The 25659-nt window shown below is 34.8% G+C and overlaps 1 protein-coding gene across 1 annotated transcript in view; it reads right to left on the minus strand.

The window, feature by feature from the left end:
* The window catches only part of NFAT5 (nuclear factor of activated T-cells 5, tonicity-responsive), a 98040-nt gene that overhangs the window by 46766 nt on the left and 25615 nt on the right, over window positions 1-25659 (minus strand). Inside the window, exon 3 of the mRNA XM_004690422.2 lies at window positions 6859-6984. Coding sequence (XP_004690479.1) covers window positions 6859-6984 — 126 coding nt within the window. The remainder of the gene's footprint in view (window positions 1-6858; window positions 6985-25659) is intronic.

A 25659-nucleotide genomic window follows, 5' to 3' on the forward strand; every position in this document is an offset into this window, starting at 1 on the left:
CACTGCAGCGTGACTTTGCTTCCTGGCCAGGAAGCTGACCCACCTGACACAGCAGACCTCTCCTGTCTAACCCACTGTTCCCCTAAGCAGTTCACTCCCCACTCTGCCTCTAGTGAACCCTCTGAACCACGCCCCCCCATCTCTGACCTACACCCCAGTTTCTATATGCATAAGTTTTAAAAAACAATTTTATAAAAGTAAGACCTATTTTTAAACCTTAACCCTTAACAAAGAAAGGAGAAACACATGGGAGATGTTTACTGAATGTTCACTAATTGTAAAATGATATTAAGTATTTTGCATATTTATTTTTATAACAAACTTAAGAAAAAGATGGTATTATTGTCTAATTACAAGGGTTAAACTAGAAATTTATTTGTTACACAAAATACTGTATATAATAAAAATAAAATGATAGCAATCAGATTCAAATTAGTTCTTTGTAATTTCAATGTTCATGCTAATGTTATACTTTATATGTTGGGAAAAATATAAATAAATAAAACTATAATGTGTGCTTGTGTGCACATGGAAGAGAGGGAGAGAAAGGAAGAGACAGTGAGAGTGAAAGTGCTTGTGTGAGCTTGTACAAATGACAGAACTCATGTACAAGCTGTAGATTTTGGCTATATGGTCCTGGCATTTTAAAATGACTTCTTATTCACTTTCTGATTTATTTTAATTAACAATAATACCTTGATGAGTGAATGAAGAGAGAATGGGAAGAATGAATTTTACCCAAGTTGGATAAATACATACCACTAGTGGAAATATTCTTACAGTTACAAATGAAAAGTTAATATAACTTACCCATGCTTAAAATAAATTTATCAAGTATCTACTATATCCTATACCTCTGTAATTTTTAAAAGCCGGGTTTACTGGACATTTGACTACTTTTAATCATCTCTACCTCATGATTTTTAAAACTAATTTCTAAAACTAACACCCATGTACAATCTGCTCTTATTTAACAACTTCTAATTATTTACTATGTATAAATTCATTTTAAGAGGAAAAATGACTGAGAAAGGCGTAGTGTTTATTGTACCCTACCCTACCCTAATCCAGTCCTCTCATTCCTGCCCCAGATGCAGTTTCATACAATTTTATTAGTATTACCAATACAACTAATTGTTATATGGCCATTTGTTATAGCAATACTTCTTGTTTATAATACCATCAATCTTATTGGTAATATAAAAATATAAGCTCACATCTGTGCATTAATTTCTTAATGTAAAGTGTGCAACACAAAAAATAGAATTGTGTTTACATATGTGCTTGTCCTATGAATAATTAAGATTCTGAGCACTTTTTAAATGCCATATTATCATACAGTATTGTAAACCAATGTTACCACAATTTAAAAAATTAAAAAGTGGGCTCTCTCTGGTGGCGCAATGGGTCAAAGCACTGCATTATGAAGTTCTCCAAAGCCAATGCAGCACGAGTTTGATCCCTGGCCATGGAAATGACCCATATGGCATGGCAGACCTCTCCTGACCAGTCTGCTGCTCCCCTCAGCAGTGTATTTCAGTCGATCTGCCTGTTCTGCTCCCCACTCTGTCTCTGGTGAGTCCTCTCACCCACTATACTTCTGGCCTGTACGCCTGTTCTGTAAGCATAAATAAAATAAATCTTAAAAAGAAAATTAAAAGGTAGTAAACCAATATAAAATACTATTCTATATACTCAGCTAATATAAAATATTCTTATTCTTTCAGAAGTCAAGTAAATTGCAATATTTATATAAGTTGTTAAAATTAAGAGGAGAATAAAAAAAGGAAACATTTAAGGAATAAAGTAATTGATAGGCCTTGTATACATTTTGTTGATGATCATTTGTAATGCAGATAGCATGCTGAATTGGTAGTTGTTCTGAGTTAACTGTTATGGCCCCAAATTGTTTATGCTTTCAATTCTAATAATGCAAATATGAACATAAATCTACATGTACATATTTCTATATATATGTACATATTTATATTTACTTTGTAATTTCAGCAGAATGAGGAACAGAGTTTTTAAATCTATTTGCAACATGCTCACAAGCAAGAATGACCATATGGAATAACCAAGATCAACTTTATTTCAGCTTACATTAATACATAGGTCACATAAATGAATTATTTTTTCTGTTAATTGGTTTTGGGTTTAATGTTAGGGATGGTACACTAAATATAAATGGGCAACACTCTGAAACATGTTTACCTAGTTAACTGAGGAGAGAACTCAAAGACACAATTCAGTCAACTAAAGAAAATCCAAATTAGCTAACTATATATACTTTAAAACACTAATATAATAAATTGAATGAGCTATATAATTGTTCTTCGTCAATCACTTTTATTAAAAGTTGATAATCTTCTACAAATCATATTCCCATTTTATTGCTACTGAAACTTATAAATGAGATGGGATTTGACTTTTTCAACTCAATATTTCATATACTTTTACACACTTTTGTTCCCTTAATCAAAACACTCAATAATAAATTTCTAAAAGTACACTGGCAGGGAGAAAAGAACTGCTAACATAGGAAAGATCCTAGTAGTAAAGAGAGGTACCTTATGCCTAGAAGAACTGGGGTATACTGAAATGCAAATTGTCTTGTACAATTCCTACCATGTAGTAGGAACTAAAAACTGGTAACTTACATGTTCTTTAATTCAATTTTTGTATAGTTTTGTTGTTATGGGTAGTTTAGAAATTCCTATGATTTTATTGTATGTGATTAAGAGGCCTCAAAAAAACTAAACCACAACTGTTCTTTGATTTGTAGGATATAATTTAGTTCTGTAATATCCTGTCCTATAGTATAAATAGCACACAAATTCTTAAGTATAGAAAATACTTGTTAGGTACTTGAGATTTTTTAATTGTTAAGTACTTGAGACTTATAAACTGCTATGGCTGATAATTCAAATCACTATTTAATAAGTTTCTTCCAACAGAAAATTTATATTATGAATCACTTCCCATAGGTCATTAATTTTAATAACTTAATAAATGTGTTAACTTAAAGCACAGCCTTAAAAAGTTACAGTGATCCAACCATGGAGATATTCAACAGTAATTGCTACTGAATATACTTTAGGTTACATGTTAAAAATCATACACATTTAAAATCACTAGACTATGCTTATGTACTAAAACTATATTATTTCTAAAAAGATTATAATTACTAAAAGTAAAATAATAACTTTATGAAAACAAAAGAATTATTAAGTAGTTATTCTTAAGATTCTCTGGCTAATCCCAGAGGTATGGCCTCACATTAGAAAAAAATAATTCTTGGCCCTCCCTGATGGCACAACGAAACCGCAGCACTGAGAAGCTAGCCGCCGCCATTTCAGCATGGGTTCAAGTTTGATTCACCCGTAAAGAAGGTGACCCCCGTCTCCCCCACTGCTCCCCTCAGTAGTGTATTTCAGTCAGTCTGCTGTTCTGCTCCCCACTCTGTTGTTGATAAATACTCTCACTGCCCCTGCACCTCTGGCTTGTACCCCAATTTTGTATGCATAAATAAATAAATCTTAAAAAAAATGTATCTGGTTGATACATTAATTCACTATGTAACTCAAAGTTTTAATCTTAAAACAGTTTAGTGAAGTTGATAAAAGGTAAGTATAGGAAATAATTTTACTTTTTAATAATTTTTTATTAAGGCAATATTGGTTTACAAGACTATATGATTCATAAATAAATGACCTCACCTTTTCAGGTGAATGATATGATTTTAAAGTGAATAACAAAGTTTATTAATTCATTTCTATGAAAGACTTCCTATTTTAACTAAATTAAGTAAATATAAGAATAAACATACAAGCAATACTTGAATGGTTGTGAACTATACTTCCATACTTAGAGAAAAATACCTTCTACTACCGCTCTTCAAACACCCAATTCTGATGAAACTTTTCCTTCTCCTAAATGCTCTTACATTTTAGTTCTTTGTAACTTATACTGTACATTTCACTATGACAAAAAGAATCCTTTCATGATTTGCATTTTTTCTTGATCAACTCCTTAGTGTTCAAAATAAGTCATTCACATAACTTTCTTTAAGGAAAATAGCCTCTGTTTTAAGAACTTCGAACCTACAATACTACTTAGAAAATGTATTTCTAAAAATGTTATTTATTTACATACTGAACCTCAACTTCTTAATACCTTTCCAGTGGGACAAAAACAAGTCTTTTAAAAACAATTGGGAGAAGTGAAACTAGTGTTTCTCAGGTACAACTCCCAGATTTTGACACTTGGCCAATGGAGAGCAGCTGTGTAGGAAAAGCAAGTCCTCGTCACCCGAGCCCTAATATTGGCATTTACCATACAAAAAGATATAATTGTTGGGAGTATGTAAAAGTGAGAGTAGTGCAGAAGCAGAAAAAGAATTGAGAAACTCTTACGTAATATTCTGGATTGTGGATTAGCAGCATCATGTTCACTAATTCTCAGTAATTTATAAAGGGAAAAGTCTAGATTGGTGAATCTGAGAAATACATTTTTAATAAATAATAAGTAATGTATACATGAATACCTATATCCCCAGTCTCTAAATTTTAAATTGATTTAGAACTTGTGAAACACAAACCTTTATGGCAGAACTAGAAGTCTGTTCCCACCAGGCCCTCATACCTGATAGCAGCCAATCCGGCTCCTTCAAAACTCTGAAGAAATTAACTACATCAAGAGTCATCATATTTACGCGTTTCATATTTAAACAGCAAATGCTACAGATAAAAAAAAAACAACAACAACTCATGGAAATCTAAATTAATGTGCCTTTCCCCTAGACACTTTTGGTCAGGAAATACTGAATAACTGGTAATTTAAACATTTCTCTTTGACAGTTATGTCACCAGGATGTTAACATGCCAAATAAAGTGACTAACGACTAATGGTATATATACATATGATTTCCCTTTAGTAATTATTTTCTTATCTATAAAGGTATATGAAGACTCTAGTCTACCAATAACACATTAAAATCTTAGAATAAGACTGTTGGTTACTAACTGTAAAATGTTTAAAATGATTACAATGATTTGGTTTTAGATCATAGAAACTTTCAGGGTGTGAATCTAAGAAAACATGTCTCTACCATGTTTACAATGCAGTAACTTCTGCATCTAATAAGAATTTATTAATTTGGAATGCCTTCTCTGGTTAATTCTCTTATTTTCATATTTCAACTCAGAACTTTCCACCTACTTTATTGACAAGATTTTCTCAAATATATGGTGGATCAATATTCAAATAGCGACCCAAATTCAAGAACCTTCAATATTTACATATAACATCTTCTGAAATTGATATTATGTATTACTTAAAAGGAAATGTTCTTTTTCTAAACCTAGTCAACATTTTTTCAGCTTTTTAAAAGGAACTGGATCTACTATCAACAGATGTTAAAAAGCACAGAAGAAACAGACTTTTAGTTCTATACAGATTCAACAAGTCTTTTAAAAAATGTTTCATAAAAGATAAAAAAGAAATCAGTTAGTCAATTTCTACCTGTGGATTTAAAGTGAAATACTTTATTAAAAACTCTTTTTTTCTTATTTTATTATCTGGTACAATTTTTTAAATGGAGTTAAAATTTTAAATTCCAGAAAAAATATTCAGGGACCTCTTAAAATCCAGTGGCTATAAAGCGAATCCAGATCATCTTACAAATTTGATTATAAAATGTTCACAATTAAATCCACAGAATCTGTTAGAAAATGTCTGGCAACACATGAACAGTGAGCAGGGCTGGTAAGTTTCATTGACATTTATAAGGCTTCCCTACCCTCAACCAGGAAGGCTGCATATTGGACTACACAGGGAAAATTGGTCAATGGTATATTGTTTCACAAATAAAAGAGAAAAATATCTGAGGTTCTATTATAGCACCAATGATCTTATTTAAAACACAACCTTCCATTTCACTGTTTTGTTTTTAAAATGAAAATAATTTATAAGAAACAAATCTCTAATAGACTTTAAGTGCCATTTTAAAGGTGAGAGGTAACACATTAGATAAAAAAACCTCTAATTAGTAGGACAGATAAAACTTCAAAGTAAATATATTTCTTTTTAAAACCCAACACACTTAGCAGATATAAACTCACTAAAAAAAGAACTATAGTTGGGCAATTTAATATTACGAAAGCATTCTTACTAATTTATCAAGATTTTTCCATATTAGCTTATCTGTCAATCTATCATTGATTCAAAAATCAAAATTTGAACCAATTTTGTATAATTATAAAGTGCATGATTTGAGAGCTGAACAAAAAAAAAGAAAATTTAAAACATATTTCTACGTTTTTGATATAATATCTCAAAATAAGTATTACATTCAAACCTTCCACTGCTTTCAACTGAATTTAAAATAAATATATAGCTTACATGTTTTTAAATTAGGAAAAAGGTTACAGTAACATGTTATAGACAAGAGAAATTTGAGTCCATTTTCAGATTACACAAAATGAAAGCATTTTTTGATATTAAGCAAATTTTTTTAAACAACTGCTCAAGAGGGACTCAAAAATAGTTCTCTATAGTTTGGTATCAAACCTTTTTAATGTGCAGTCAATAAATGAACTTTAAACACAATTCCATCACTGAAGGAAAGGTTTATTCTAGGGCATGGTACTAAGATATGCACTAGGGTAAAATTTAAGAAATAAGAACGATATTAAGAAAAATTAGATTGAAAAAACTGAATGTTAAATATAGATATTTTAAAACCTCCTAAAACAAACCCTCAAATCACACTCTTTCTGAGATGAATGTTGCCAGCACTGTTCATGTTGGCCAGATGATACTCTAGTTTTCTTTAATAAAGTAAAATAAAATGCATACCAGCAGCAACTACAGCTGGAGGAGGCGAGCCTGCCTCACCACCACTTGTCTGACTCATTGATGCTACAGATGTTTCTCTAGATGGAGGTAACTGTAACTCCTTTGGGAGAAGATCATAGACAGATTCTGTGGGGAAGAAGAAGAAAACACTTTTTAAAAGAGTATAAGACAACAGACTAATAAATGAGCATGAAATTAATCCTTTTTTTTTTAAAGACTTATTTATTTGTGCATACAGAACTGGGGTACAGGCCAGAAGCTCAGGGGCGGTGAGAGGATTCACCAGAGACAGAGTGGGGAGCAGAACAGGCAGACTGACAAAGTACACTGTTGAGGGGAGCAGTAGGTGGGTCAGGAGAGGTCTGCCGCACCATGTGGTCACCTCCGGGGCAGGTGGGAATTGAACTCATGTGCAAGTGGCTTTAGCTTCTTAGTGCAGTGCTTTAACCCGCTGCGCCACCAGGGAGGGCCCAAAATTAATCCCTTTTTTAACTCACAAAGAAAACTATAGTATTTACATACCAAAAACAATCCCAATTCCATGCCATTACTCCATGCAAAGCAGTATCACCAAATTTTTTTTTCCCAGTGTATATATTACTACACTGAAGAACAAAATTTCCATTAGCACTGTCCCCTGTTTTTTTTTTCTTGGTTTTATGAATGAATGGATGGATGGATGCAAGTCAAGAATGGAAGAAATGTAGAACATCCCCAAACTGTCCAACATCTTCCTTTGCAATGTAAGAATGTAACATTAACATCCTCTCCTCCAGATACTAGTATATAACAGCTTTATTGTTTTTAATGGGATAACACTGGTTCTATCAATGAGTATTGGAAGTATTGGATCTCCCCCATCAGGTACTGTTTCCATACTGTACTTACGACGAAGACACCCATAGTAGACCTCGAAAGTCCCATTTGTTCCCCTCTCTCTCTTGTCCTGGCTCTTTTTCTTCCCTCTATCTCCCTGTTATCCTGTTATCTTCAAGTTGCTTTCTTCAATTAAACCACTAGTCTATGCCTACACTTTTTTCCCCAGCACCTCTTAACAAATATCTAATTTCCTCTCAAAATGTATTTTTGTCTTCTAAGTAAGCTAAAAAAGGAATGTCATGGCTCAAAGAAATACTTCTTTATGGCATCTCCAACTCTAGAAACATAAGTATAGAATACTCACAAATCAGAAAACATATAAAGCCTAAATTAGATTATGACTACCTTTTTATCACAGAATACTGTATCTTTTAAATTATTTTGTAATACTTTCAATTGTCCATAAAATTAAATTTATACCTACTACTTTAAAAGTTCATTTATATTTACTATTGTATGGTAATAACTCTCAAAAAATCCTCTAAAAGCAGCAGAATCAATGTTGGAAGGAGTTATAAAAGCCCAATTAGAATCATATGCCATTTTCAAAAGAACCAAGTCACAGAGTTTGGGACTTGCCTTTTAAGAAACCCAACATTCTAACAATTACAGAGAAGTATTAATTATATGCATAAAAGGTTAAAAAACAAAGAGCACTATAAGTAATTTTATCCTCAGCAATGATACTTTTAGTTAACTGATTACAGAATTCATAAATACTTTGATCCTACCAGTTAATCACTGAAGTACGTATCCTAGCTGTGAGGGAAAGCTAAAATCAGAAGGCATAATATTAAATGTCTTCATTCACAACAAAGCAATGAGTTAAAATTTTCATCTTCAAAAGCATTAAATTAGACACCTGTCTGAATATGGTATGCCCTGAGCTGGAAGCTTTCAAGCTTTTAAATGCTGTTAAAAGCTCTGAGTAAATTACTTCCATCTTTCAAATAACATATGGGGGAGAACAAAGAGATACAAGTGCTTATCATTAGGTACTAATTTTAATACAATTATCAGTCTCAACCTATGTTGAAAAACAAAAGCTCCTTATACATTTATACATAAGAGCATATATACACAAGCCCACTTTTTCTGTACAAGCTAACAGAAAATATGACAATAAAAATAAGCTTAGATGAAAGACAAAGGATTTATGTCAAGGAGAAAAACTTATCCTAGTAATACCCCATCACTAATGGCACCTGACTGGCCAGGATTATTTCTCTACTTCTCTAACTTAAAATAGATAAAGATAAACCCTAGTGGATTGACATTCTACCTTACTTAAAGAAGGGTTTATTATAGAGTCTACACCAGAGGTATAAAAGCAATGCTAACAACAAAAACAAAAAGAATGCTAATATATTATTTATTATATTTCAGCCTTCTTAAGCTAAAACCACTACCCCCAAGCAAAGCAACATATAAAGTGGAAGGTATAGAAAACATAGTTACATTTCCTCATTAAGGTATTTTGTGACGATTAACTGAAAGTGTTTGGAAAATTTACACAACTTAGAAATTTTATCGTGTTATCCTAGGGAAACTGCAGTTAATAAAGTCATTAACCAGCATAGGCTCAGATTTCTGGCAGAACTGGATTAGCCCTATTACTTTAAAAAAACTCTGTATGCCCTCAATCCTTATTTAAACTTTTTTTATATTCCTTTCAAGTTACACTGTACAACCTGACCACATACACTGGCCCTTCTCTTGAAGCTACTTCCCATTAAGATACAAAATGATTAAAGGAATATAAATTATGTTGTCGATATTATTGCTATTTAGTCCTAAATTCAATCAAAAGTAAACACTTTAACAAAGTCTTCACTAGCCAGTGAAATAACTCCTGAGCAAGTGCAATGGTGCTCTAAATCCTTGAAAACGGCAAATATTCCTAGGTAAATGCTGGCTACTTCATGTTACATGAAGATCTTCATTCACTGTTTTTTAAGTCAAATAGATAAAGGGAGAATGAAATTCTATCTAGAGATAGGATATTAGGAAAAAGAATGGGAATTTCACAATAGAAAGGCTGCTTCCTGAAGTTTCCTTACAAAACAAAAGGAACATCACATCTAATTTTTTAAATACAAAGGACAGCTACAAAGTTTCTTTGGGGATGAGAAAAATATCCTAAAATTAAATTATGGTGATGGTTACCAACACTGTAAATAACAGCAATCACTAAATCTGTACACTGTAAATGGGTATACTTTATAGCATTTAAGTATTGTATTTGGGCCTCCCTGGTGGCACAAGGGGTTAAGTCTCAGCACTATGAAGCTACCTGTAGCCACTACAGCCCAAGTCCAATCCCCTGCCAGGGAAATGAACCACATGGCACAGCAGACCTCTCCTGTCTTGCTAAGGTTCCCCTCAGCAGTGTATTTCTTGTCAATCTACCCATTCTGCTCTTTACTCTGTCTCTGGTGAAATCCTCTCACCTCCCACACCTCTGACTTATACTCCACTGCTCTTACATGCATAAATAAATAAATCTTAAAAAGAGTGACAGAGAGAGAAAGAGATACAGAATAAGCACAAGTGAGAATTGCACAAGAGCAAGATAGGAAACAATGTCCCTAAGTAAATTTCATAGACAAAAATTCCTCTTTACATAGCTTCTATTTGTGAAAATAGAAATTATGAAAGTCAACTTGCAAACTAATCTAACTTGCATTTTGAGAATCTTCTACTGAGGGATCAGGAAAATGACACTAAATTCAGTGAAGTATCTGCTTTTAAAAAACTTTAAAAGTACTAGCTCTCTCTGGTAGCGCAGCGGGTTAAAGCACAGCACTGAGAATCAAAAGCCACTTCCGCCTAAGTTTGATCCCTGCCTGACCCAGAGGTGATCCACATGGGGCAGCAGACCACTCCTGCCCTACCCGCTGCTCCCCTCAACAGTGCACTTCATGAATCTGCTGTTCTGCTCCCCACTGTTTCTGGTGAGTCCTCTCACGGCCCCTGCACCACTGGCCTGTGCCCTATTTCTGTATGCACAAATAAATAAATCTTTAAAATAAAACAGCCTTTAGTTATAGAAAAAATTTTTAAAGTACTTATGATTTTAAAAATCTTTAAACATACTTATGAGCAAGAAGAAATATAGACTTAATAAATGACTGCAAGCAACATGGGTTCTACCTGGAGGAAGGTGTATTAACAGATTAAACAAGATACTGAATTTGCAAACAACACATTTAAATGGGATATAGAATATGTCACAAATCATCACAGATCATGAAAGGCTAGAATATGTACCAAAGGAATAACATGAAATTTAGTAAGAAAAGTAAAAACTACTCCTGCACAATGTACTGAAAAAAGTACAATGTACTTTTTTTTCTTAAAAGCTAGGGATGATTTCGCTTTTCTTTTCTAAGGAATTCTTTCCAGGCCCCCAGGATTGGGCTGATATATTTTTGTCATCTTATTTTTTTCCATTAATGCTGCTAATGATTTGTGTGATGATACTATCTAATTAAGTCACTTACTAGTTAATTATGAATTACTAGTTGGACAAAATTTCAGTAAGTTCTTTTTTCTTATTCTCTTTTTGGTCTTCTTTCCCTATTGATTCCAAGCAAGTTCCCTTGACTAGCTTTGCTGGATAGAAGGCAGTGACAGTGGGCCTCTTGATCATCTATTCTTGCATGTCACTACATGGCAAGGCATTTGGCTACCTTAAGAACATTATAGTTACTCCAACTCTTTATTCACATTTCACTGAATTTCTTCACTTTGCTATTTAGAGCAATGGCAGAAAATCAGCTGTGGGACTTCCAGATAATAAATTCTTAAGTAACAATGTAGTAGAAAACTGGGGCAAATGTGATATAACAAGTAGCTCGTTAACATAAATATATGAAAAAAGAAATTAGGCAGACAGACTATCTTCTGTTGGTATAACAGCAAAGGGTCATTAGTGGGAGAGAAGAAATGAAGAATGAAATCATTTTCAAATATTGAAAGCAAACTAATATTTCCCAATGTTGGTTAGGAAGGTGAACATTGTAAAAATGAGCTGACGCCCTTGTTCACTTGGTTTTTTAGTAAACTCTAAATGATCTATTTATGACACTGATTATCGCTGGGTCAATTTCATTATACTTCATCAAGTTCAAAGTAGAGAGAAATCTTATCCTAAGGGTGCAAGGCAGTGAAAGAGAAAGGAAAAATTGGTAACTTAATTGTAAACTTTTATTCCTTTTCAGCTGGAAACTGTCCCATAAATACTGATTTCTTACTGGTGCTTTATTCTGCAAGTTGCTCAGTTTCAGGTAAAGATGAAAAGACTTCAACACTCATATTCTCATTTTTCCCCTGAAGAGTTCAGGGAGATAAAACAAACAGCTGAGAAAAAAAAAAAAAAAGATCTTTTTCTTCTTCTTCTCTCTTAGCAAAATAAAGACAGCTATAAAACAATTACAGCTACAGTTTTTATTGAGTTATGTGACAGGGAGATAGGCAATGTACATTTCCTCAACTTCAAAACAGTTCTGTGAGGTAGATTTTACTAATAAAGAATTTGAGGTTTACGTAATTAGTAAAAAATACATGTGGTAAAACACAATGAAGAGAATGATGGCTTAGGATAGGTTTCTTTTGATGGGAAGATGAGACAGAAAAGGATCTGAAATAAGGTGAGATTAAGAATGGACTTATAGATGTTCTTTTTTACTAAAATATGTAATAAATCAAATTAATACCTTCAATACAATTAAAATTACGGATGGGTTGCACACTGCCTCACAAATTTTGCTTTAAGACATAAAGATCTGTTAAAAATAATTCTAACAGGCCCTCCCTGGTGGTGCAGCAGGTTAAAGTGCAGCACTGAAAGTTGGCCACAGCCATATCAGTGCAACTTCAATCCCTGGCCCCAGAAGTGATCCATATGGAGCAGCAGACCTCTCCTGTCCTGCCCTCTGCTCCCCTCAGCAGTGTAGTTCCTAGATCTGCCTATCCTGCTCCCCACCCTCTCACTATCCCTGCACCTCTGGCCTATACCCCAGTTCTGTATGCATAAATAAATAAATCTTTAAAAAAGAAAATTATAATTCTAAGTTATTATTCCTCTTTTGGACCTTTTATACCCACCTCACCTTTCCTGATCTCATAGCTAGCATTCAATATTCAAGTGCTTTACAGTCAGAAAATTAAGACTAAATATGTGTGAAACCCATCTACTTTATGACTTTTCCAAAGATTGTCATATTTATTTTGAGGTAACAAAATGAATAAAGTTGTACCATCTAATACTACTGATAACGAATGCAGAGATGAACATAAAAAATGGGGGAAATGACTGTAAATAAAATGTTTTTGTTCAACTGTCAAGCCAAGTAGCTAGCCCAAAATATCTGTGGTAAAAAAAGATGGTACTTTAGGGTTGGGAATGTTTAAAATTTTTAACAAAAACCAAATTAATCCTCAGCACAGACACTAGTTATTCAAATAGTGAATGTTCCCTGATACCGGATACGAAGACTATAATCCAGACATATCTATTTGTAAACATCTGTTCCCTGTTTAAAAAACATGACTTAGTTTTTTTCCCCACTCTAAATACAAAGTTACATTAGTACCAAAAAAAAAGTTAAAATACTTTCAAAAAGTCCTTGCAAATGCTTGGGAACTAATTATCTGACTCCTTTAACGCTCTGTTAACTATCTCAATAATTTTCAATCCCAAAGCAATGGCTTCTCATTAGACATTCTAAAACAAAATGCCTGGCACATTTACTGTGGCAACACAGCTCTGCATTGAAGAGGACAGCATTCATTCTGTTAAAAACACTTCAAGCTTGACAGTCATCATACTTGGCATCTCCACTGGAAAAATGTACTGGCTGCAGGCCTTTTGGATATTTGGTTTCTAAAAGAATATTAAGTCCAAGAATAACTGGCACTGATGCTTAGTTTTAACAAATTTTTCTCAACTAAGTTTAAGTCAATTTACTGATTTGCTATTACATATCCATTTGATCATAACACTTCTTTGCGAATGTTAATGTTTTTATAAAATAACCTAGAGAATTTTAAGGTAATTTAAAATAATATATAGCAGTATAAATTGTATCAATATGGGGAATAAGAAAATTAATGTGAGCTCTACAGTCACTTAATAAAGCACAACCTATTTTTTTCTAGTACGTATTTTCACTTAAAAACTCCAGAATTGGGCCCTCCCTGGTGGCGCAGCGGGTTAGAGCACAGCACTGAGAATCTAAAGCCGCTTCCTCATGAGTTCGATTCCCACCTGCCCCGGAGGTGACCGCATGGCGTGGCAGACCTCTCCTGACCTGCCCGCTGCTCCCCTCAGCAGTGTATTTCGTTGATCTGCCTGTTCTGCACTCCACTCTGTCTCTGGTGAATTCTCTCACCCTCCACATCTCTGGCCTGTATCCCAGTTCTGTATGCACAAATAAAAAATAAAAAAATAAATAAATAAAATAAAAACTCCAGAATTATTGGGCCTGCCTTGTTGGCGTAGAAGTTAGTCTCAGCGCTACCACCTTCTTAGCGTGAGTTCAATCATCATAGCCAGGGAGCTGACCCACATATGGAGCAGCAGACCTCTCTTGTCATACCCACTGCTCCCGTTAGCAGTGTATTTCAGTAAATCCACCTGCTCTTTTCTCCACTCTATCTTGGGTGAATCCTCTCTCCCCCTGCACCCCATCTCTTCTTGGATATATAAATAAATAAAAATGAAAAAATATTTTTAAAATTATATATATATATATATTTATATCTTTCTTCATTTTGTACTTTTTTTCATCTCATTTGTAATCAAAATAAAAAGACACCCCACTGATGGGTAGAAAAATTTTGCACACAATGCTAACGATAAAGGACTAATCACAAAGAAACACAAAGAGCTGGCAAAACACAACAAAAATAAAGTGAACAAACCCATCAAAAAATAGGCAGAAGAGTTACAAAGACACTTCTCCAAAGCGGAAATGCAGACAGCCAACAGGCATAGGAAAAAAAGTGGTCACCATCACTTGTAATAAAGGGAAATGCAAATCAAAACCACATTAAGATACCACCTTACACCAGTGAGAATGGCACATATTTAAAAAACAAGCAACAATAAATGTTGGCAAGTGAGTAGAGAAAAAGGAACTCTCCCAACACTGCTGGTGGCAATGCAAACTGGTCCAACTACTATGGAAAGCTGTTTGGAGGTTTCTATAGTATTTCTTACACCAAATATCCTCTTGCCCACATGACATCTTCCAACTTTTACCCACTGTCACTTAGACCAGCATTTATAAATGAACCAACAAAATTATTTTTCATGTTTTGGAGTCTTCATTTTCAGTGAATTTTAAAGTTATTCCTTAGCTTCTATTCTACTCAAGAATAGATGAATTCCTTTCCTCCTTCAAATCAATACCGATAGAAATCAACAAGGTTCACTTTGTCTTTCTAGTTTACTGAATGAAGATGCTGAGGTTCCTATCACAGATCTACTGAATAAGGATTTACAGAATGAAGGATCATTTAATATATATTGTTTTTAAGAAGTATTTATTTATGCATACAAGAAATGGGGCATAGGCCAGAGGTGCTGAGGATAAAAGGATTCACCAGAGTGGAGAACAGAACAGGCGGACTGACTGAAATACACTGCTGAGGGGAGCAGTGGGTGACACAGGAGAGGATCTTGAGCCATCTTTGTGTCCCTATAACAATCCCACTTGATTATGGTGCATACTCCGTTTGATATAATGCTACATTGATTGCTAAGATTTTATTGATGATTTTATATCTATATTATGGAGGATGGGTTGTAGTTTTTTTTGTCCTGTCTTTGGTTTTGGTATTACTGTGATGTTGGATTTGTAAAATACATTTGGTAGTAGTTTTTCTTCTCAAGTTTTTATGGGAGAGTCATTAATCCATCTTTGAGCATTTGGTAGAACTCTCTTGTGAAACCATCTGGTCCTAGTTTTTATTTTTGTTTTAAGATTTATTTATTTATGCATACAAGAACTGGGGTGTAGGTCAGAGGTGCAGGAGTTGAAAGGATTCACCAAGAGACAGAATGGGGAGCAGAAGAGGCAGATATACTGAAGAACACTGCTGAAGTGAGCAGCAGACGAGAGAAAAGATGTGTACTACACCATGTGGATTAGTTCCTTGGCCAGCTGGGGATCGAACTTATGCTGCAGTGGCCAGCAATAGTTTGACAGTGTTGTCTTTAACCTCTGTGCCACCAGGGAAGCCCTAGGTTTTGTTTTCTTAAAAGTGTTTTGGTTACTGTTTCACTTTCATTGTTTATAGAAATTACTAAACTTTAATAGACACTACTAAGCAATTTTTCGAAGTGGCGGTATCAATATATATTCTTGCCATCAGCATGCAAAATATCTGGTTGCTCCATAGCTCTATAATACAAAAATCTTTTAAAAATATTTTTATAAGCCATCTGGTAGAGATGGAGTGATTTCACATTGTGTTTTTAATTTCCCTTTTCCTGATAACTAACAATTTTGAGAACTTTTTCTTATAATTAATGTCCACAGGGTTATCTTCTTTCCTGGTGATGACTCCTTTACCCATTTTTAAAATTGGGCTGTCCTTTTCTTTTCTTTTTAATTAATTTTTAGGGGTTATAAATTCTAAATACAAATCTTATGTCAGATATACATACTGTAAATGTCTTCTCCTGTATGTGACTTGCTTCTCCACTCCTTCAGAGTGTCTTTAATAAACAGTTTTAAATTTTTTTTTTTTAAAGATTTGCTTATTTATGCATACAAGAACTGGGGTATAGGCTAGAGGTGCAGGGTATGAGCAGATTTCCCAGAAACAGTGGGGAGCAGAACAGGTGGATCTAATGAAATACAATGCTGAGGGGAATAGCAGGCAAGACAGGATAGGCCTGCTGCACCATACTTGGGTCAGCTTTCTGGCAGGGGATCAAATTCCGGCTGCAGTTGCTACACATTGTTTCATAGTGCTGAGACTTAACCCTTTGCACCACCAAGGAGGTCCACAGTTTTAAATTTTAAAGATGTTCATCTATCAATCTTTTGATTTATTATTAGTGACTTGTGTGTCTGTTCAAGAAAGTTTTAATATGAGAGGGCTTCAGTATTATTATTAAACAAAAGTGTTAAAGATGGTGAAGAAGTACAGACTAGGGCCCTCCCTAGTGGCACAAGGAGGTAAAGCACAACACTATCAAACTATATGAAGCCACTGCAGCCGAAGTTCAATCCCCTTCGCTGGCCAGGGAGGTGACCCATATTGCAGGGCAGACCTCTCCTGACCAGCCTGCTAATACCCTCAGCAGTGTATTTCAGTCAGTCCCTCTGTTCTGTTCTCCACTCTGTCTTTGGTGAATCCTCTCACACACACATACCCACCTTCACACCTCTGGCCTTTACCCCAGTTCTTGTATATACAAATAAGTAAGTCTTAAAAAAAAAAAAAGTAGTTCAAATTAATATAGCAATTAGGATTATAATAAATACAATACAACAATTTTCTAGGCCATGGTCACAGAATTATCTACTATAAGAAATTCATTATCTTATTTTCTTAAATATAATTTGTTTAGAAATATTGTCATGTACAGAGGCACCTACTTAGAAAACACAGTTAAACATACTGACAAACAGTGACACAAGGAAGCAAAATCATGGAGGAGAATAATGAAAAAGAAGTGTTAGAAAACATAAAAAATGGGCCCTCCTTGGTGGCATGATGGCTTAAAGAGCAGGACTATGCAGCTATCCGCAGACACTGCAACACAAGTTTGATCCCCGGCCAGGGAGGTGACATACATGGCGTCGCAGAACACTCCTGACCAGTCTGCTGCTCCCCTCAGCAGAGTATTTCAGTAAATCTGCTTGTTCCACTCCCCACTTTGTCCTCTACCCACCCCTCTCCCCGTACCTCTGGCCTTTATGCATAAATAAATCATTTTGGAAAAAAAATAAAACATAAAAAAGGAAGTAGACTATATCATGTGATCAAGTCAAGGCAATTAAGGGCACCCTAGAAAAACACTGCATATTTCTTCTGTTGAGATAGAGTAAAAGAAAGTAGAAAATGAAGAGCCCCAAACAAACTTTTGTTTGGGATGAAGAGGTAAAAAGTTGAGGGATTCAATGTGCTGTAGAAGAGAATTCAATTATTTCAATTTGCCAGCAGCTATGTTCTAGAAGCAGCTACTTAAGAAGCATGTAAGAGAGCCCTCCCTGGTGGCCCAGTGGGTTAAAGCACAGCACTAAGAAGCTTAAAACCACTTCCGCATGAGTTTGATCCCCACCTGCCCCGAGGTGATAAACATGGCGCAGACCTCTCCTGACCCACCTGCTACTCCCCTCAGCAGTGTACTTCATCGATCTGCCTGTTCTGCTCCCCACTCTGTCTCTGGTGGGTTCTCTCACCCTCCGCATCTCTGGCCTGTACCCCAGATCCATATGAATAAATAAATCCTTTTTTTTTTAAAGCATGTTAAGAAATCCTTCTATACCTATCAATGTTTAAAATACAACTATATCATATGGACAATTAAAGGATTAAGACTTGGGGATAAAAGTTTTAATATGAGAGGGTGTCAATATTATTATTAAGCAAAAGTGCACAAATTCTCATTTGTCTTATCAGAAAGACAAAATCTATACTAGAAACAGCAGGCAATTAATAGGCATTTCAAAAATTATTGCAATCTTTCATCAATAAAGGAAAATAAGGAGAAAGGACAAAGACACAACATTCCTTAGAGGTGTTACAATCATTATACAAAGCAGTACAATCTTGTCAGGATACCAATATTTTAAACATATCATAATAAAAGAGAAGGGTAGTAAGAACTAGGCTTTCATTATAACTCTATCATTTGTTTTGTGTGACTTAGGGCATATTACCTCATTGTCTCAGTTGTCTCAATTACAATATGACAGTAATTTCTATCTAACTTGCAGAGTTGTGAAAACTAACAACAATGAATCAACATTTCTAGAGTGCACAGACCAGCATAGTTAGGCATGGAAAATGATTATTATGTTGATAATTAACTCATTTATTCAAAATAATTTACTGCCAAGAAAGGATACAAAATTGAATATGACAAAAAGGAACCTTGAAAATTTTTCTATAATGAAAGAAACAGAAAAAACAATTTTAAAACTTCAAAGGGGCATAATGCCTTGAATAAACAAATAATCTGTAAAAAAGAAAATATGGGGCCCTCCTTAGTGGCTCAACAAGGCAAAGCACTATGAGGCTATCCCCAGCCACTGAAATAGGAATTCATTCCCCTACCAGGGAGGGAGCTGACCCACACAGCACAGCAGACCCCTACCGGCCCACCCACTGCTCTCTTCAGCAGTGTACTTCAATATGTCTCTTCTGCTTCTTACAATGTCTCTGATGAATCCTCTCACTTACCCCCACCGGACCTCGCACCTCTGGTCTGTACCCCAGTTCTTGTATACATAAATAAATAAATCCTTTTAAAAAATGTGGGAACTACTTAAATAGAAGATAGTCAAGGAAGGCTTCTCTAAGAAGGTCCTAAGGATAAGAAAGAATCAGTAACTCAATAAACAGAGAATAACAGAATCTGAGGAAACTACATTGTGCAAAAGTTCATAAGCAGGAAAAGACATGACATAGTTGAGTAACTAAAAGGTGTACAGTGTGCTTAAAATGTTTTATCAAGATGTTATACTTGCTATTTGCTAGCATTAGATAAGGTTAGTGGGGGTGGTAGAGGGCAGATCTTGTAGGGTCCTGGCATTTCTAGTAAGTTCAATATGTTTATTGAAATGGATGGGTGAATAATGCATGACATAAAATTCAAAGTTCATACCAAAGGACTCAGAAGAGAGTGTCTAATGGACATGGCCAGCAACTTAAAAACAAAAAAGCAACAAACTTCTATTTATTCAAATTAGCTCACTTTTTAGTAAAGAAAGCAAAGTGAAAAATATAGGAATAACTTTTTTCCTACTGAAATTACAGATACAATGGTAAATAAGAGCTAACTAAACACACATTAACAGTACTGAAGCTACTGCCCAACCTAAAATATGCTAACAATGTATACATAAACTGGTTATAATCTGTGATTGGCTTCCATAAGCCTCTGTTATGAATGGGGCCTACATATTTTAAATTATATGGATTCACTGTAGGGTTATCTGGTACCACTGAGTTGAAGAGACATTTATGTATCATTACTAATGTAAATGAAAGCCATGATTCCTGACTTCAAAAAGGTATGCAATGTGGAGGTGTTTTTGAGATAGCCTAAGTGCATTATTTCTTTTATTCCAATGATAATCAAGTGAATAGTTCAAGCTCATTCCTAAAACACAGCTTTTCTTTCTACATATCTGTACTTTATTATATATCTGAACTGCAGAAGTATCGTTAGTACTAAATCATGTTCTAAAACATTTTGAATTAGTTGTCAACATCAAATAATGGAATTTTACATAAAAAACAGATTTTAGCTTGTCTTGGTGAATCATAATACCTGGCAAAATTAAGAATTTCCCCAAAAAGAAAACTTCAGCTACCTCTTTTAGTGTGCTTTCCACAACCATCCAGCCAGTATCACACTCATTTACATTGTCTAAATCCTATAGGAATCTTGAGTCTTCAATCTCTACACTGGATTATGAAATGGGAAAGACAGAAGATCAATCTTTACTGAAGAAACTTTACACAGCTAAAAGCCTAACACAATGGTCTCAACTTTCTTGATCATAAAAATTAGTTTCTTGATCTTGTCCCAGAGGCAAATTTAATGAGAAAGAACTGCATGTAATTGTCAAGAACTGGTAAGTACCTAATCTTTCAGACGATGAAATAAGGATGTAATACACAAACACTTCCTATTTTAAAAAAGGTACAAAGAGGGGCTCCCTGTTGGCACAGGACTCAGGACTAAGTCTCAGGACTATGAAGCTATCCACAGCCACTGCAGCATGAGTTCGATCCCCAGCCAGGGAGCTGGCCCACATGGTGAGGCAGGCCTCTCCTGTTTTGCCTGCTCCTCCCCTCAGTTGTGTATTTCAGTCAATCTGCCTGTTTTGGTCCTCACTCTCTTTCTGGTGAATCCTCTCACCCCCTTCCAACCTACACTCCAGGTCTTACATGTATAAATAAGAAAATACATATTAAAAAAAAAAAAGTGTAGACAGTCACAGAACTTAATCAAAATTTTAGTTTACTTCTCTATTATGTCTGCCATATCAGAGATTTGCTATGAGCAAAATACAAATTAGAAAAGTTTCTCAAAAACTAACAGCTAGATTTTAGTATTTACTAAGTAATATGTGCACAGTTCTATACAAGATGATATATGAATATGCACATAGTAGTTTATATTTTTCCCATTTTTTTAGTTAATATTCTTACAGAATTTTAAAGAGTCCAATAAAGCCATTAAACACACACACACACACATACACTCACACACACATAAATAACATGGTATCTTCTGGGACAAAATGACTGAACTTCGAGGTGATTATATTAAGTGAAACAAAGTTAAAGACAGACATTGGATGGTTTCACTCATCTGTGGAATTAATAACTAAAAAACATACATGGCAAAATACAACAGCAATAAATCTTAGACCTAATGTAAGAATTTAATGGCTATCAGGAAACAGAGAGGTTGGAAGAGAGGATGGAGAGAGGTGGGAAGCAGATGGGATATTGGCATCAGTGGTTTGGTAGAGAACAAGCGGAACACATGCACATATGGAGGAGTACAAATGTAATCCTAATTAAAAAAAAAAAACTTAATTCCTATTTTCAAAAGAACTGAAAGCTAGTATTCAAATATGTGTACATGCCTGCTCACAGCTTATAATTATCACACTATTCACAACAGTGAAAGGGTGGAAACAACCCAAAGGTCCATCAAGAAAATCAATAGGTAAGTAAACTGTGTTATCTATACAATGAAACAGCATTTACTCATAAAAATAAATTAAATGCTAATAAGACAATGAGGTAGATAAATATCAAAATCAATATGCTACATGAAAGAAAACAAACACAGAAGGTCACACACTGTATGATTCCACTTGAATAGGTAAATTTACAGAGAAGGAACACAGATTGTTTATTACTAAATGGAGCACAAGGAAACAGTATTTCCTTTTGGGGTGCTGAAAATGCTTTTGAACTCTATAGATAGAGGAGGTAAATGAATAACACTGCAAATTGTTAACTTAAAAATGGTTAACTGATGTAACTATGTAAATTTACCTCAATTGAAAAAAAGCTAAGAATAATTCCTTATTTGACCACGCAGTCGAATATGCCACCGAATTTAAAGCACTTGTTCTTTGGCATACCTATTAAGTACAACATGCAGGGTCAGATGTTTACACATTTATTTCAACAAATCTCACACAGAACCAGTACAGAAAACTATTAAGGGGGCAATGGGAAGACTGTTCTTATATAAAATTGAGTCCTTGCAGCACTGCAAGCTGGCCACAGCCACTTCAGTGTGAGTTCAATTCCAAGCCCGGAGGTGATCCACATGGTGTGGTAGACCTCTTCTGACCCGCCCACAGCTCCCCTCAGCAGTGAGAACTTCATCAGTCTGCCTGTTCTGCGCCCTACTCTGTCTCTGGTGAATCTCTCACCCCTGCACCTCTGACCTATACCCCAGTTCTGTATGCATACAACAAATAAATCTTTAAAAAATAAAATAAAATAAAATTGAGTCCTTTTGGTAACATATGAAGTTCAGCTCTAGAGCTTGCTGTTATGTCTTATTTTCCTCTCTGTAAAATGGGAGCAATGACACCACCAATACTCAAAAGTTGTTCTAAGGTTAAATGTGATAATGCAAGACTCAAATGACCCAGGATCTTAGAAAAAATTTAAACTAATTTTAATTATTAACATTAATTACATAATTACCATTAATATGATATAGTTAATGTTATTAGTATTTGTAAATGATTCATATTTCCATCACCAAGAGTTGCTTCTATCTGATAGTGCTGACAAGTTAATTGTTAAGCCTTCAAGAAGTTCTTTCAGGGCCCTCCCTGGTGGCGCAGGAGTTTGAAGTGCAATTCTATGGGCTGTCCGCAGCCCCTGAGGCATGAGTTTGATTCCCAAACATGAATGTGGCCCACATGGCACAGCAGACCTCTCCTGTCCTACCCACTGCTCCCCTCAGCAGTATATTTCAGTCACTCTGCCTGTTTTGTTCCCCACTCTGTCTCTGGTGGATTCTCTCACCTCCTGCACCTCTGGCCTATACCCTTGTTCTCACATGCATAAATAAATTAGTTTAATCTTAAAAAAAAAAACCCAAAAAGTTCTTTCATTTAGAATATATGATGAAAATGATAATCATAGAATTATATACATCACAAAAGCAGACTGAGAAATATGTTCTACTTTAAGTCTGCAATGAGAATTTTTTTTTTTAAGATTTATTTATTTATTCATACTGAACTGGGGTACAGGCCAGAGATGCCGAGGGTGAGAGGCTTCACCAGAGACAGAGTGGGGAGCAGAACAGGCAGATGGACAAAGTACACTGCTGAGGGGAGCAGTGGGTGGGTCAGGAGAGGTCTGCCACACCATGTGGATCTCCTCCAGGGCAGGCGGGGATCGAACTCATGCGGAAGTGGCTTAAGCCTCTTAGTGCTGTGCTTTAACCCACTGTGCCACCAAGGAGTGACTGCAATGAGAAATTTTAAGAGCACTTTCAGAGATGCAATAACACTGAAAAAATCTGAGAAATACAAAATGATAACAAAAGTATCAAGAGTTAATTATAATGTTCTCATACATGATTATTATTTTAACAAAGAAAACATCATTATGGAAAATGTGGATACATTTTTTAATTATAAAGGTAAAAATAAAAATAACCTCAAGTCCTAGGTCTCAAGGACCTATTTTCTACCAGTCTAGTATATTTCCTACTAGTCCTTTTCAAATAAGACATGGGTCATAGTTTCATGTCTTCCTTTTTAAAAAGTTAACATTTAATCATGGACATTTTATTTCTATTTTTTTAGTGCATGTTTTATAAAGATATCACAGATTTGACTTATGAACCATTATTAAACAAAAGATGTTAACCAAGTTTCCTTTACCTTTTCTTAACCTAGCAAAAGAAAGTAACATTAAAATAGGGCATGAAGGATTTTAGCTAAATACAAATTTTAGTAATTAGTACATCATCATAGTTATAAAATTCTCTCAATGAAGAAAGGTCTTATGTTTCACTGTGTTAATAAACTAGGAAGCTTAAGTTTAGAGTCCAATAACTAAGGCACATAACAAAAAAAGAACCTGATTCCAGATATGTCCTGACTTCTACACACTTAACCACAACTATACATATATTATAGAGTGGTTTGGACATGATCTTGTTTTAGAACATGCAGGTTATCTTACTGAGTTACTACATTATCAAGATGCAAGTCTGAAGAATTCTACTTGCAACAGCAAAAGAAATTTAGAAATAAAAGAGAAATGCTTAGAACAGTGCTCATCATAGAAAAGTGATACATATTAGCTATTATTACTTACAGGAGAAAAAAAAAAGTATTTACTGTATCACAGAGATATTTAACCAGTGAAAAATAAGGTCTAGGGCCGTCCCTGGCAGTGCAACAGATTAAAGCAAAGCACTGTGAAGCTGTCCGTAGCCAATGTAGCAAGAGTTCGATCCCCAGCCAGGGAGGTGACCCACATGGCTTGGCAGACCTCTCCTGTATGCCAGCTGCTTCCTCAGCGGTGTATTTCAGTCATTCTGCCTGCTGTGTTCCCTACTCTATCTCTGGTGAGACCTCTCACCACCCATACCTCTGGCCTATACTCCAGTTCATGTATGTATGAAAAAAAAATCTTTTAAAAAAGGTTGATTTTCTAAGGATTGCCAAGTTTCAGCATATTTCCTTATTTAAACTATGGAATACCTTGCAACTATTATAAGTTATTATAATACATATGTATTTAGTAATATCAACAAGCAGATGCTATATAACCCCATTTATGCAGCAATGTACAAATAAGTAGATGTGTATATATTCAGAAATATCTGAAAGAATACGCAATCACTAATGTATTAACAATGTTCATATCTAGATATAACAGGCTTGCATGTGATTTGTTCTTAGTTCACATTTTTCCATACTTTAAAAATTCAAGACATACATATAAGAGATAACACATAAGATAGCAATAGCAGGGAAAAGAGGAGGCTGTGTCTTGAGAAATCCCACCCACAGTTTTCATAACATATATTCATTTGGTTAATCATGCCTAACACTCAGTGACCCTAATCACCAATATTCCCAAATCACAACTTCTAAGTTTTGATGAAGACACTCAAAACACAAATTCACACTCTTGCTCAAAGTAGCTGAGGGGTCCACGGTGAGTTTTTTTTTTTCTTTTGAAAGTTTTCCTTCCCCCCATTCCTCATAATGATTCTTTAAAAGTCACCCTATATTTATCATTTTCAGCAAATTACTGTTTACTTCTCCAAAGAGAAAACATATACAAATTATCCTTACCTCAGTGTCCCTTTAGGTTCAAGAAAAGGAGCAACTCAGGACTAGATCTCTTTTAATTCTTTGGCCCTCCAAAACTTTCTTGTATTAATTATATCCTGTCTTCTATCTCAGCTCTTTCACGCCACAAAAGATTCCTATTCCTATTATATCCCTTTTTAGCTTCCACTTTTCCTTCCCTTCAGAAAGATACAGTACAAGAGAAATTGTCTTTGCTACCTGCCACCATTTCCTCTACTCACATTAATTAATCAACCATCCACTTACTACTTGGCTACTGTTCCCATTATTCTGTTACAATTACTTTGTTACCAATAAACTCTCACTTATTTGTAACTTCTATGACTACTGATGACTAGTACTCTCT

This window comes from Condylura cristata, unplaced genomic scaffold (genome assembly GCF_000260355.1).
Source record: "Condylura cristata isolate star-nosed mole 26May11 unplaced genomic scaffold, ConCri1.0 scaffold00028, whole genome shotgun sequence".
Lineage (NCBI taxonomy): Eukaryota > Metazoa > Chordata > Mammalia > Eulipotyphla > Talpidae > Condylura > Condylura cristata.